Source organism: Hoplias malabaricus, chromosome 10, assembly GCF_029633855.1.
Source record: "Hoplias malabaricus isolate fHopMal1 chromosome 10, fHopMal1.hap1, whole genome shotgun sequence".
NCBI lineage: Eukaryota > Metazoa > Chordata > Actinopteri > Characiformes > Erythrinidae > Hoplias > Hoplias malabaricus.
In genome coordinates, this window is record NC_089809.1 from 22,150,844 (window position 1) to 22,164,815 (window position 13,972).

At 38.7% G+C, this 13,972-nt stretch overlaps 1 protein-coding gene across 4 annotated transcripts in view; it reads left to right on the plus strand.

Annotated features, from left to right (window-relative positions):
- The window catches only part of ptk2ab (protein tyrosine kinase 2ab), a 78,573-nt gene that overhangs the window by 63,392 nt on the left and 1,209 nt on the right, over window positions 1–13,972 (plus strand). For 3 of the 4 annotated variants that reach the window (XM_066683388.1, XM_066683386.1, XM_066683387.1), the window contains 8 exons: window positions 3,624–3,710; window positions 4,045–4,194; window positions 5,208–5,339; window positions 8,123–8,185; window positions 10,759–10,798; window positions 11,050–11,153; window positions 13,071–13,226; window positions 13,497–13,577. In XM_066683388.1, the coding sequence (XP_066539485.1) occupies window positions 3,624–3,710; window positions 4,045–4,194; window positions 5,208–5,339; window positions 8,123–8,185; window positions 10,759–10,798; window positions 11,050–11,153; window positions 13,071–13,226; window positions 13,497–13,577 (813 nt within the window). Of the gene's footprint in view, window positions 1–3,213; window positions 3,253–3,623; window positions 3,711–4,044; window positions 4,195–5,207; window positions 5,340–8,122; window positions 8,186–10,758; window positions 10,799–11,049; window positions 11,154–13,070; window positions 13,227–13,496; window positions 13,578–13,972 lie in introns of all 4 variants that reach the window. The other variant, XM_066683389.1, reaches the window with a different exon arrangement.

Below are 13,972 nucleotides of genomic sequence, written 5' to 3' on the forward strand. Positions count from 1 at the left end.
AGATGACCCATACATATGCTTAGAAAAATATAAATTGATTTAAAAATTGCTTGTTTGTGGCCATTAATTAGGTTGTTAGCACCTTAAAAACGATGAAAAATCTGTTATATCACATGGGGATAGGGAAACAGTGACCTGTTGTTTGCCAGGTTGTGAACAAATCTATGCTATTAAACCTTACATCTTGAAGGATGCTTACCTCATTTTGTCTTTTCCATCTTTCACTGTTAAATTGTTAAACCAAAGTTAAAGAAATTGTTCACCAGCAGAATGTCTTTAGACATTAATGGTAGTGTGGTGTGTACTGTAACATATGAAATCACTAAACTCACTACATCATTCTGAAGTCTTAAGATATTCTGTACCTCAAAATTATTCACAAAGTTATGTCACTTTATTGGGCAAAACATACCTCACTGTTAACCTTTCTATCTGTGTGTTTCAAATGGTATTTAGGGTGCTTACAACCTAATTAATAAGCATTTACTAAACAGGTTTTTTAACCCTTTATAAACGTTCTAGGATATTCTTATTCTAAAGTGTTGTTACTTGTACACAGTTTCATCCTCACTGTCAGTATTATGCTTCCCAGCTATCGAGGGAATTCTCAGCTTGCCCCAATAAGAAAATGTATATTGTCAAGTTCAAGACTTACCAAAAGTTTTCTGCCGACTATTTCTGCTTTTATTAGTATTACAGATGTGCAGAAGTTTATACACCCATAATCACAAATTATTTTGTTAAAAAGTAAACATACACAGGGGGAACAGACATTCATATTACATTTAATTTTATATATATGCAATGAAATGTTCAAATGTGTTCTCTTAATTTCACTCTTGATTTACATAATTCAAGACTACTTTCATGATTTTTCTTAGTACACAATACAAATACATAAATTTTTTACTTTCTCCCTTTATCAAAATTCCTCTCAGCTTGTGATTTCAGTGCGTTCAGATCCATGTGAAAACCACAGACAGATCTTCCCTAATCATAAGGCAGTGGTTCTTCAGTATCAGGATCAGGAATCTCTTTTTTAAGGCATTGTTTCATCTGTTATGGCTGGATTCTTTTCCCCCTTCCTTTGGCGTGCTCTCTATAAATGAGGCAAGGTTTTTACTTGTTTGAAAGTAATGGTTATATATATATATATATATATATATATATATATATATATATATATATATATATATATATATATATATATATATATATATATATATATATATATATATATAATTCTTCTAGAACATTCAGAAACATTTGTGTAAATACTGGTCCATATATAGACTTTAGGTTTTAGGGATTGGTGTCACAGGGCTTAAAATGACTTTGTGGTTTTTTACCTTCAGGAATGTCATTTGTTGCAGATAAAGTAAGCAGCATTATCCAGCACTTTCAGCTTTTAATTTTGGACTGCCTACATTATGTTTTTATTGAAAATTCTTTCCAGAATTCCTTCTGAAATCCATGAAGTGTTTGACAGCTGGTGATTGAGTCTGGCTGGTCATTTCTAGCTAGTACTTCAGTCTGTGCTCTTTCTGCTGCTCTCTGTGTGGTTTCAGTGCTTTACTCCCTCACACATTCACCTCCTGCTGAGCTTATTCATCACCATGCTGTCATTCAGGCTGCTTCTGTACAGATGTCCATGTCTGTCTGTCAGTCATTGTCGCACTAGCACGAAAGCTAGCACTGTATACGTTTCCCATTGTTGATGTGAGTCTTGACTATGGTATGTATGTGTCCTTGTCATGCCTATCTAAGTATTTCCCCTTGTCATCCATGTTGTGTGTGTCCTTGTGTCGTTGGTTGTTTGGTGTCTATATGTATGTGCGCTCCTGTGTATATGTGTGTGTGTGTGTGTAGCCCTCCCGCAGACCCTCCTTGCAGCACAGTATTAGCATGGACTGTTTGTCTGCTTCGGCTCATCCTGTCCAGAAGCATTTTGGCTCTCAACTCTCCCTCAGCTTCCTCCAGCCCCCTGCTGTTGCTGCAGTAGCTCATTGCTCCCAGACCCCCACCCAACCCCACCAGGGGCCCAGACTCCAGAGGAGGCCTTCCCTGCCCCCCACGGAGTTCCGAGCTGCCAGCTATTTTGACTGCACTCCCCTGGTGCCACACTTCTCCCTGCGTCAAACAAACCTGACCCAACATGCTCACTATCACCCCCTACAGGCAGGTCTGATAGGGGCAGAAGTAGGAAAACAATGTCCTGTAATCCCTATGAAATACACAGTTGCCAGTTTATTAGGATATTCAGCTGTTTTATCTGAGACAACTACAATGTATGTGAATTTCTTTTCAGTTACAGACTGGGTTGTCTATTGCTACACAGTTCATCAATTTCTCTTTACCCTGTAGATCAATGGAAACCTTAGGAATCACACTGGCCAGATATTTTGGTAAAGGGCATGCTGTGTAACAACAGATGAGCAATCAGGCAGTAATTGTAAATCTATAAAATGCACCTGTATTACCATTTCAAATATATACTGGCAGTAATAATTGGCTATATTAAAGTCCCCTTCCAGCGAAAATCAATTTTTAATCTTGTTTTCTCTGGAAAGCACTGTCTCTCAAGCACAGGTTCCGACAGACATGGTTTCATACATCACAAACCTAAGGAACCAATCCAGTCAAGCTGTGGGTTAGTGCGTTCCAGGTTAGTCTAAACTGCAGGTGGTGTGTTGGCGAGTTGGGTGGAGGTAGAGGTGTATATTGATAGATCCGCGAGTGCTGAAGAGAGGCAGAGGCTTAGAGTTCCATCTAAACCACTTTTAAGGAATTACAGGATTTTTTTTTCTTTCTTGGACATATTTAAATATTTAATGTTGACTGTTTGGGGATCCCTGGGGGTGTTTAGTTTGAGAATTCCTGGTGAATATGGCCACATACATGTAAAGAAATGACCAGTTAGTGTAAATAAACTGGCAACTCTGTGTTTCTTTATCCCTGGTAAATGCATGTTACGGGGACTCCAATGTAATCTGCCTGCCTATTGCTTCTCACTTACATGAATGGGCATGAATTCATATTAAGTCAGTTAAAGGTGTTTTTGTCCTGTTGAAAAGGTACTAAAATTTCACAAAGTTATTTTACAGAAGGTGCAAGGACATTTTGACTTGATTGTGTCTGAGATTGTTTGCTGTTTTGTTTCTCATTATTTACTCTGGTGTTTTTTCGGATCTTCCTTCCTCTGCTCTTCCGGAGGGGTGGTTACGTGACTCTCTCTCTGAGAGGGTGTATAAGGTAGACGTGCCTTTTAAATTGCTCTCTCCATCCACAGCTGAATGTGGTGAAACATCTTCCCCAATCAGAAGAGGACTTGCTGCCTTCACTATTGAATACTGACTTTTAAATTCTAATATCCATCCCACCCCTTCCCCATTTACTAGCAGCTAAATAACAACTCATAAGAGGAACATTTTTACTTTAAGGTTTAACTAACTGCTTGCCTCTTTTAAAGCCTGGTTTGGTTTTTCTACAGCCTAGACTACCTGTCCACACAAAGCCCATTCCAGTTTTGTGTGTGCTCTTGGTTAACACTTGCTAAATGCTATCTCTCTTTACAAGGCATACAGTGGTGTCCAATGGTAGTGTTTGTGTATGTGTGTTTGCAGCCCAGCAGACCTGGTTATCCTAGTCCACGCTCCAGTGAAGGTTTCTATCCCAGTCCTCAACATATGGGTCAACACAATCACTATCAGGTATCAAATTTAATCAAAATTTTTTTTATAGAATTTCAGAAACATTGTAAGTAGATATATTGAGCGATTTGCTGAGATTAGTCTTTTAATAGAACATTAAGGCCAGTGTTTGTCAGTTTGTCTCATGATAATTCAAGAGCAAATATACTCACATGTTCTTTTAAACCACATGTAAGTCATCTCAAAAATGTAAGCTGTTCTCAGTAAAGTGATTTTCTCTCACAGCTATAAAAACACACCACAGCTGTTAGGAATGCAACGTGCATGCTCTACCCCAACAGCAGTGAGGTTTCTGTCTTTAAGATGTGTATCTCTGCTGGCTACTGTTCTCTAGGTCGGGGGTTATCCAGGTCCTCATGGAATGCTCACCCTCCCCAGTGGGATGTACCCTCCACAGGCTGCTGGCTTAGGCCTTGACCACCATGATGGCTGGAACCACCACCGAACCGCTCAGGACCACCCTATGTGGAACCCCAGCTTGGAGGTGAGTAGAGACATTTAAATATTCACACAGTTGAAATGTCTGACTGCAGGTTTAGAGAGTAGGAGTGTAAAAAAATATTGATCTAAAGGTGAAGTTTCAAATTTGGAATTTACAATTGTGTTGCCTCCTACATACGTGTGACTAAATGAAATTCAGCATCAGTTCAGCTATGCCGTGCAGTGAATTGACAAATTTTATTTAAAAGTTTGTACATACAGGGGTTGGACAATGAAACTGAAACTGACACCTGGTTTTAGACCACAATAGTTTTAGTATGGTGTAGGACCTCCTTTTGCGGCCAATACAGCATCAATTCATCTTGGGAATGACACATACAAGTCCTACAAAGTGGTCAGAGGGATTTTAAGCCATTCTTCTTGCAGGATAGTGGCCAGGTCACTACGTGATGCTGGTGGAGGAAAACGTTTCCTGACTCGCTCCTCCAAAACACCCCAAACTGGTTCAATAATATTTAGATCTGGTGACTGTGCAGGTCATGGGAGATGTTCAACTTCACTTTCATGTTCATCAAGCCAATCTTTCACCAGTCTTGCTGTGTGTATTTGTGCATTGTCATCCTGATACACGGCATCGCCTTCAGGAGACAATGTTTGAACCATTGGATGGACATGGTCTTACTGGTGCAATGTGCAATTAATAAAATTGGCCACCAGGCTAGTCCAATTTAGCCATGAAACCTCCCACACTAAAATGACAGGAGTTTCAGTTTCATTGTCTAACCCCTGTATCTTCTACAGAGAGCAGTCTTACACATGGCGTTTGTCTGTTGTTTAATGAATCTGACTCATATAAAACAAATTTAAAATCTACCATAATTTCTGCACAGGCCACTTAATGTTTTATTATTTCATATGGAATTAATTAGGTTGTATTTAGTAAATACACAATAAGTGCATATAAATGTGTGGAAATTTGTGTATATGACCTTCTCCAGTTAGAAAATCAACAAAACGTCTATGTCACAGTGTGTATTTACAGAGTGTGTGTTTCAGGATGGTGTGGCACTGAGAGCTGGTATTGGGGGTCCATCTCTCCCTCCTCATCTGGTGGAGGAGCATCTGATGATGCAGCAGCAGCAGATGGAGGAGGACCAGCGCTGGCTTGAGCAGGAGGAACTCTTGATGGTATTGAGTTAATTAATATTTTTATTCCTCCACCTGTGCTCTACTTCATTCACTCAGTCTGCTGTACATCTGCTCCTATCTCACACACTTTGATTTCCAACTGTATGTCATGGCCTCTAGTCTTCTTTCCATGAGCATCTCTCTTTTTAGCACTTGACTCGTCTCAGCCTTTTCTCATTTATTCGTTTACTGTTTCTGCTTTACACTTGTAGTTCTTCACTTTTTATCCCCATACCTCTGCTCTGCACCCCTTTTCAAGTCAACCTTTCTAGCTATTTCCCTTCCTTCCACCCTGCACTCCAGCAGTGTTCTTTAATGTGCTACAGCTCCGTCGACTAATGTCACTGAGGCCTTCTTAGTTGAGTTCGCTCAAAGTTGCAGTAAAGACATGATGCTTTCAAATGCAATTTGTTCCCGAGAAAAAAGTGATTTGTTCCCTTTGTAGAAAGTGTGACCTTCTGTTCCCTGTAATCGAGGTCCTTTTGTTTAGTTCACTAAAATCCAGTTGTAAACAGAAATCACATTTGCTCTCGAGGAACAGTGCTGTGCACAATTGTATGGTGTCAGAGTTTCCTCAAGATTTTATAAAGCCACAGAGACCGTCTGCAGCCTCCATGGTAGTCTCGCATTGCCAGACTCTCTAGGGACTTAACATGGCCAAGAACCACCTACTACTGCATGCAAACGGACCAATCACAAATCTGCTATTTGCACATAACGTATAGGGGGAGGCAATTCATGTCGGACCAATGCAAGGCCAGTACAAAAAGATACACGGAAGTGCTTATGTGCAGATGTACAGAGAGCCAATCAGAATGCAACTGGCAGAATCCTGACAGCGAGGTCAGATTGCACTGAAGGTATCAGTAGTAACTTGTGGGCGGAGCGTCTGTGGCTGGGACTGCTCCACGGTGTATCCAAGGTGTCATCAAATGTGTGCAAGGTTGGAGCAGTATGACCACTCAATTTTTACAAATAAAGTAAATAATATAATGTGTAAAAACAATGGAAATGTACATTTCTTTTTTATGGGAAATTTGATGGTGTTCCTGATGTTGAATATCTAGGTTAGTTTATTATATTTGACATTTGATAGAGGCTCTTATTCAGAATGACTTTATTTTATAATTTTACATTTGTATGCAAATGCAGCATTAGGAGTTTTACCCAAGGATTCTCACTGATATACTTTTGTGTTCCTGTCTGAGAAGGGTATAAACCCTTAGTTTGCTGTGTGGTAGGTAGCAATGTTACCTACTACACTACACCAAACCATTATCATTCAGTCATTTACATATATATATATATATATAGCCTTTTCAGGTTATGTGCGTTTTTGGGGATCTTTTTTCATTTTTAAAAATGAAAGACACTATATATATATATATATATATATATATGCATTTGCACCATTTTCACAGCGCATGTGTGAGACAGAAAGAGTGAGCAAAGGAGCAGGATGTGGGACTCTGGCACGATCCCTCGGTTATTTTTACTCGACTGTCATTATCTTCAGCCTGTCTCATAGAAAGCCTCATACTGCTTCCTGTGCCCAGCTAAAAGCAGCTCACTGCAAACAACAAAACAGGCTCAGAAACACCAAACAAGCCATGCTTCCAAATGCATTTGAACATTATTTTGCTGTGAATTTCCACAAAACATTTTTAATAATTTTAATTAAAAAAAAAAACACATTTTATTTCTATAGGTCTGTTTGGTTCTATTTTCAGATACAATACAATACAATACTCGAGTGTGTGGTACAGGTGCCATTTTAGAGAATTCCTGAGTAATGAGGGGGTTGGTTTAGCACTGATGCGTGAAGCAGCTAAACTCACCCTGACCTGCCTCTGATGAAAGTTAAATTGCTGTGGCAAGGAGGGTTTTTTCCCTGCATAACCCTGCATCTCTTTAGCACTGGGGAAATGGTGGGCACATGCCAGTGGGCGAGGCTAGAAAAAAAAGATTAGGAGAGAATAGACATATGAAGTAAAAGAGAAATGCAAAAAAGTGGGAGGAAAGTATGAGAGGTAGGATGGGGAAATGAGAAAAAGAGAAAGAAGTTGTTGAGAAAGATGAGAGGGGAAGAACAAGAGGGAGGAGAGAAGGGCGAGGGGAAGAGTTGCTTTAGCTAAGTTGAGGCTCGTTCAGCAGCAGTGACTCAGTGTGGGTGCATGCATGCCTCACCACAGGAGCCTTGTCTCAGCACACACTTTTTCTGTGAATGGAGCTAAACGACGCTCTTCTGTTCATACATACTTAAAAGAACACAAAGGAAGAACCCGTAGGATGCAGGTCTTCAAGTCCTGCTTTGGAAAACTGGTACAGTGCTGGGCAGGGATGGGTTTCTGAATGCTCCTGAGGACTGACTTGTGTTTTCATCCACAGTGTTAATACATTTGTGGATTTTGAGAGTTTTACTGCTGTTAACAAGACAATTAACTGTAGCATTGTAGCTTTGTGTTCATGGATGCTGAAATGTTAACTGAATTCTGGATCCATTTTGTCTGCAGTTATTCTTTGTGAGATGTTTTAAACAGTTTTACAGTTTCTGACCTTGTTAATATCCTGTATATAATGGAGATGATGTGTTGCAGCTCATATTTCATGTTGAGGAAATTATCTGCGATACACAGTAACGTTTTTAAAGTTCTTTGTTGATACTCTGAATAAGGCCATCTACTGACACAAAAGAGTTGAAATAGAAGCATTCACTATATATTAATACTATATTATGCTTGTTCTCTTTTCTTTCTTCTTCTTCTTCTCTGTCCATGTCTTAGAAACCAGACTTGAGGAATTCCAGGGGCAGTATAGAGAGAGAGGACGGCACTCTCCAGGGACCAGTGAGTTTCTCTTTGTATGCTGTATTTTTCCGGATGAACTTCCTCTCATTTTTTAATAATAAACAGCTGTCTGTGCTGTGTTCACATGTATGTAAACATACATATATTTGATTACCCATGCATAAATCTAAGAAATCAGTACTTTTTTGGGGGGCACCTTTAGTAAGTGTTTTGAAACTACTAATGTGGACTCACTGGTGAATCAGGCTGCTAACATTAGATCTGATTGTCACTGCTGGTTGCCAGAGACAAAGTGATGCATGGAACAATTTAGCTCCACTTTTTGAGCTTAAAGTCCCAGTTGGAGTGACATTTGTGGATCAGAAAATATATGGGCATATTCTTTAGCTGAATATATTATATAAACATATTATCTCAGTGGTATTCCTTTAATGCAGTATAACCAATATAGGTTTTTAACACAGAAAACACCTTCATTTATAATTCTTGAATTGGCACACATTGGCTTGTTTGTATAATGCTCACTTCCTGTCTGTATTATCTATATTATAATCCTATCATGGGTTTATGACCTTCCACAGCAGTATCTTACATCCTCTGATTTCTCTATCATCACTAGTTGGCGTGCTACTGATACTCCTGAATTTTGAGCTTTTCACTTTAAATGACTGAAGGTTAATGTTCTTTACCAGTAGCTTCAGGGAAATCACTTTTAGACGCTATTTTAAAACTTGTAATATGTGTAATACGGAAGCCGTTTACTGAAGATGATAAATTTCCCCACTTTTTTTGAACTAAGCTATTGGTAGCTAAAACATCAAACTCCAAAGTAATGACTTGCCCTAGTTACTTCTCTGATGTAGCACGGATACTAATCGCTATTTTTTGGCTCTACTGGTTTTCAACCAGTTTCCACACCCTGTGGCAGTTTGCTGGCCACAGCTTGGTGTTTAATTGAATCAGCCTTTAAGACTTGAAGAACATTAACACATCAGGCATTTGATCTAGCCTCTGAGATACTGTCACAAATATGATGAAATACAACTTTTGGTTGTAGCTAATATTTATTAAGATAACAAATTAATTCCTCAGATTTATTAATTCATTACACAAAACGGATAAAAGAAATATTAACGGAATATCAGTTTAAATAAATAATATTCAAATATAATTTCAATAAATTAAAATGATTAAATAATATTTCAAATATTCACATTTGGCATATTTAAGCATATTCACATTATAGCAGTTTAAATAATGGGTGGGGAAATCACTGTAAAGGAAAGATTAATTAGCATTTTTTTTTTTATGTGTCTCATGTATTACAAGCATACCACTCATTTCTCCATCTCCCTCATATTATCCTCTTTCTAAGCTCTCCCTACACCATGCTCTGCATAGCAACATTACACAGTGTTGTGCTGGCAACACTTGTTTACTGAGCCTTTTTTTTTTTTTTGGTAGCGTTTAAGGTGCCTGTTCCTTAGCCACAAGCAGTACTTTAGCAGGAACTTGTGCAGTAGATTCTGTCCTTGGGGATGTTGTTTTGTTGTCTTACTGTTCAGTGTTGACCAGAAGAGAATGGGTTCCGCTTTTGAGTCTTGGTTTCTCATGTTTTTTTGCTCTGAGGGCGTTTTTGTTGCCACTCCCTCGGCTTGCTCACTAGAGCCTAGACCCAATTTTTTGTAAAACAGCTCTGTGACAATGGGAACTGGAAACTACATTGTACAAATAAGTACATTTTTGAAAATGAATGCTGGTTTACATGTGAAGCACACAATGGAACTGGCTTGTAAATCACTCGTGTTAAGGAAGCTAAAGAGATTCTGTTTTTCACATACTCATCTTTAGGAACTGCACCGTAAGTTGGTGCTGTTCAGTACTTCACAACCAAGACACTTTTTGTCCTTGTAATGTTATTAACTAACATCATATTTATTCAAAGGGGGTGCTTCCTGGCTATGAGTGCCAGAAATGGTAGGCTCCAGGAATTTATTTTTGGTTTGAGAGGAGGGTCTGAATGGCAGAGGACATTTGTTATGTGGTTGTTTCAGTTGTTGTCGTTCTCTATGTTCATCCCATTAAGTTGAAGGGTTGCTTGTTTCTAGAATACATTGCATCATGAAAATTTGCTTCAGACTTTTACCTTACAATTCCAGTATTTCAACTGAAGGGTCACTGGAAAGAAGTTTGTTTTCTGCATCGAGTACAGAAAACCCTACTTACTGCACCTATTCATACAGTGAGGGAGTTGGAAGAACACAGTAGCAACTCTTGTTCGTGTTTATGCAAATCATACCTTGCTTCTCATAAAAACTAGATATATTTCTTGCATTTTGCTCACAAGCCAGTCAGGGTTCTGAGAAATACCTCTTTCTGCTGGTTTAGTAAAGAACAGTGAGGCTGGCATGGCTGTATGTCATCTTGGCTGGTCCTCTCTGTCCTTGGGACTAGCTTCCCTGTGGTACTTAGTGGTGTGGTCAAATGTATGTATGTGTTGGCATGCCAGGCATCTAGTTGTTCCCAACCCAGACCACAACAACACAGATGGAGATTATGCACTGAAAATATTTTGTCTCTCACTGACCATTGTTTTTTGTTTATTGATGTAGGCAGGAAACCAGCACATCTACCAGCCTGTTGGGAAAGCAGGTAAAAGCTCAGTTTTTCGGCTCATGATCACATATTCTGAATTGTTAATGTGGCACAAAAAAAAAAAAATGTCAAATGTATGTGGTGTACTTTTAGCTTAGTGTAATCATTTCCACAATCTACAAGCCTTCAGTTTTACATGGAAATTACATACTGGTAGGTTATTATAGGAACACCCAATCCAGACTATAAATATTAGAATTGTTCTTGATCTTTGTGCTTAGTCTCTCTGCCAATGACCTTTTTCTCAGATCATGCTGTTCCCCCTAAGAAGCCTCCTCGACCAGGAGCCCCTACCCATCCACCCGGTGCCGCTTGTCACAATTCCGCTGACAGCTACAATGATGGAGTCAAGGTACAGAAACACACTATTGATCACAGGCCAAGTCACGGCAGCCCCAATCATCTCTCACCATGATGAAGAATATTGCCTTTTGTTTAGAGAGTCAGTAATGTACTTCATAAATGCATGATGTTTACTAATTTTCCTCAGCGAGTGCCACTGCAGTAATGCCATGCACATAATGCCATCCACCACTTCTGCCTTTAAAAGATGTGTGAGCTAAGCTATGACAGAAGTGGGATAAAGATAGCATAGCAGAATACACCACTTTGGCAAGCGGACAAATTTTAGCCTGAAAGTCCCCTAGCAACACAGTCACATGCATTTCAAGATTTCCAGATCAGTCCATTTATGAAGAATTTCCACTGAACTGTGAACTATTGTAGCTACATTACTCACAGTTTTCATGACCATAAGAAATTTCTTGATCAAATGTTATACTCACAAAAGTACAAAACTGTTTACAGTTTACATCAAAACTACAGCTTCACACCACAGACCCTCCTTCGGTTAGCAGCAGATTTTAGGCAGCTACTTTATCCGTTGCATGTCTTTGGAATAAAAAGATAATCTGATTAAACAAGGGCAGCACTGTGGCACAGCATGTAGTGTCGCTGTCATAAAGCTCCTGGGTTCAAACCCCGCCCCAGGTCACTGTCTGTGAGGAGTGGTGTGTTCTCTCAGTGTCTGCGTGGGTTTCCTCTGGGTTTCTTCAACACAGTTCAAATACACACATTAGTAAATGGACTGGCTATTCAGACATATCCATAGTCGTATGTATGTGGTACCCGGAGATAGACTGGCACCCAGTGACTCAGACACACTGTCACACTGAACAGGGCAAAGTCTTTATAGACTATGGATGAAATGCAGGAACAAATGATTAAACATAAGCCACAGGTTCTACACTGCCCTCCAGTGGAGAATAGAGTTCAGATTCTGATCATTCTCATGATGTTTATATATGTTTTTTTTATTCATTCATTCGTTCATTCAAGGGGGACCCATCCTCTGGTCAGTGCCATTTAGTAATTATTGATAGAATTTCAATAGCACCACATAAATCTGGGATGGTGATGACGGGTTGCCTGATTAGGGAAACACTCTCACTCTTTCATCTCAATCTGTTGTTCTTCCTCTTTTCTCTTTATCTAGGAAAGTCTAGATATCTATTTCTTTTCAGTGTATAAGGAAATGATGCATGAATATGTATCATTTGTACATTAACTTTCTCTCTATCTGCCCTCTCTCTCTCTCTCTCTCTCTCTGCCCCCTCTCTCTGCCTCACTGTTTTGCACCTCTAGCCCTGGAGGGTAAGAACATTGAGTGGACCCTGTCTATGCCTCTGTCTGCATGTCTGCCAACTTTCAGAACAGAAGTGTACACCGTTATTAAAAATCATTATTCAGCAATAAATTTCCGATCACCAAACCACTATCATTGGCTTCAACAAAATTGGTTCTAGACTGATGGCATTGAACAAATTATTATCTATTGTCTGATTGATCTGAAACTTGGCACCCTCTTTTCTTTTGAGCTGTGATGTGCACTAACCTTTGTTTTCTTATGTAAGAGACCTCTTACTAACAAGAGCTTCTTAACATGATGTCATCTGGGTTTCATTTGGTAACTAAAACCTAACCATAGAACTAGATATTATTGTATTTCATGGTTGTTTCCTACTTAATTCTTATTTAAATCTACAATGCTAAGCTTACATTTATTGAGAACTTGTGAGAATTTCTAACCATACTGCAGCTTTTGAAACGGTTATCCATCTGTCATATTCTGCCAACTGTAAACTCAAAAGGTTACAGTCATTGAGTATGAAGTATCTACAAGTTTACCACAAATTACATTCGAATATTACACAATTAAACTTTGTGTTGTTATAATTTCTCTTTTTTCCTCCCCCAATTCTTAATTCAGATTCAGCCACAGGAGATAAACTCTCCCCCTACAGCGAACCTGGACCGCTCCAATGATAAAGTCTATGAGAATGTAACAGGGCTGGTCAAGGCTGTGATTGAGATGTCCAGTAAAATCCAGCCGGCTCCCCCAGAAGAGTATGTGCCCATGGTGAAGGTATGATACAAACAAATACTCTGATACAAGAAATCTTTGTCCTTGTGGAAATAGTCTGTCATTTGGAAGCACAGTGTAATAATAAAATACCATAATCAAGTTTTTATGAGTTAATCGTGACATATGTTTTCATAATAGTGTGGTCTTTGTTTCAAACCTAGGTATTTATTTATTAATTATGGTTTTCTATAGATTTTTGCCTTTTATTACTGGCTCCTGTTGTCATTTGACTGGATAATACATAGGTTTGAATAATCTGTGTCTTTTTAGGAGGTGGGTTTAGCACTGAGGAATCTACTGGCCACAGTGGATGAGACTATCCCTTTACTACCAGCTCACACACATCGAGAGGTACAGCTGATCACACATATATTTTTATATGTTCATATATATATGAACACACAATAATTATTATTTCTGGTACCTATTATTGTCTTTTGTTATTACATATTATATCACTTAAATTATTATTGTACGTTTATTACATAGTACTGTATTGTTTTTGTATTGTATATACAATTGCTCAGGAGTTTTTAATCTGTTTTATTGTTTAAGGGTATACTGTTTTTAGAAGGTATATTTATATTGCTTTTGAGTATTTTTGTAGTAGCCTGTTTAAAAGGATAAATAAAGGAAATGGAAAAAGTGAGGTCATTCTGCAGGTGCTCCTTGGGTCACTGCAGTTGTACCTTCAAAGGTACATCCCTTAAGTACTTTTAGCTATACCATGTTATACTCACCATCTA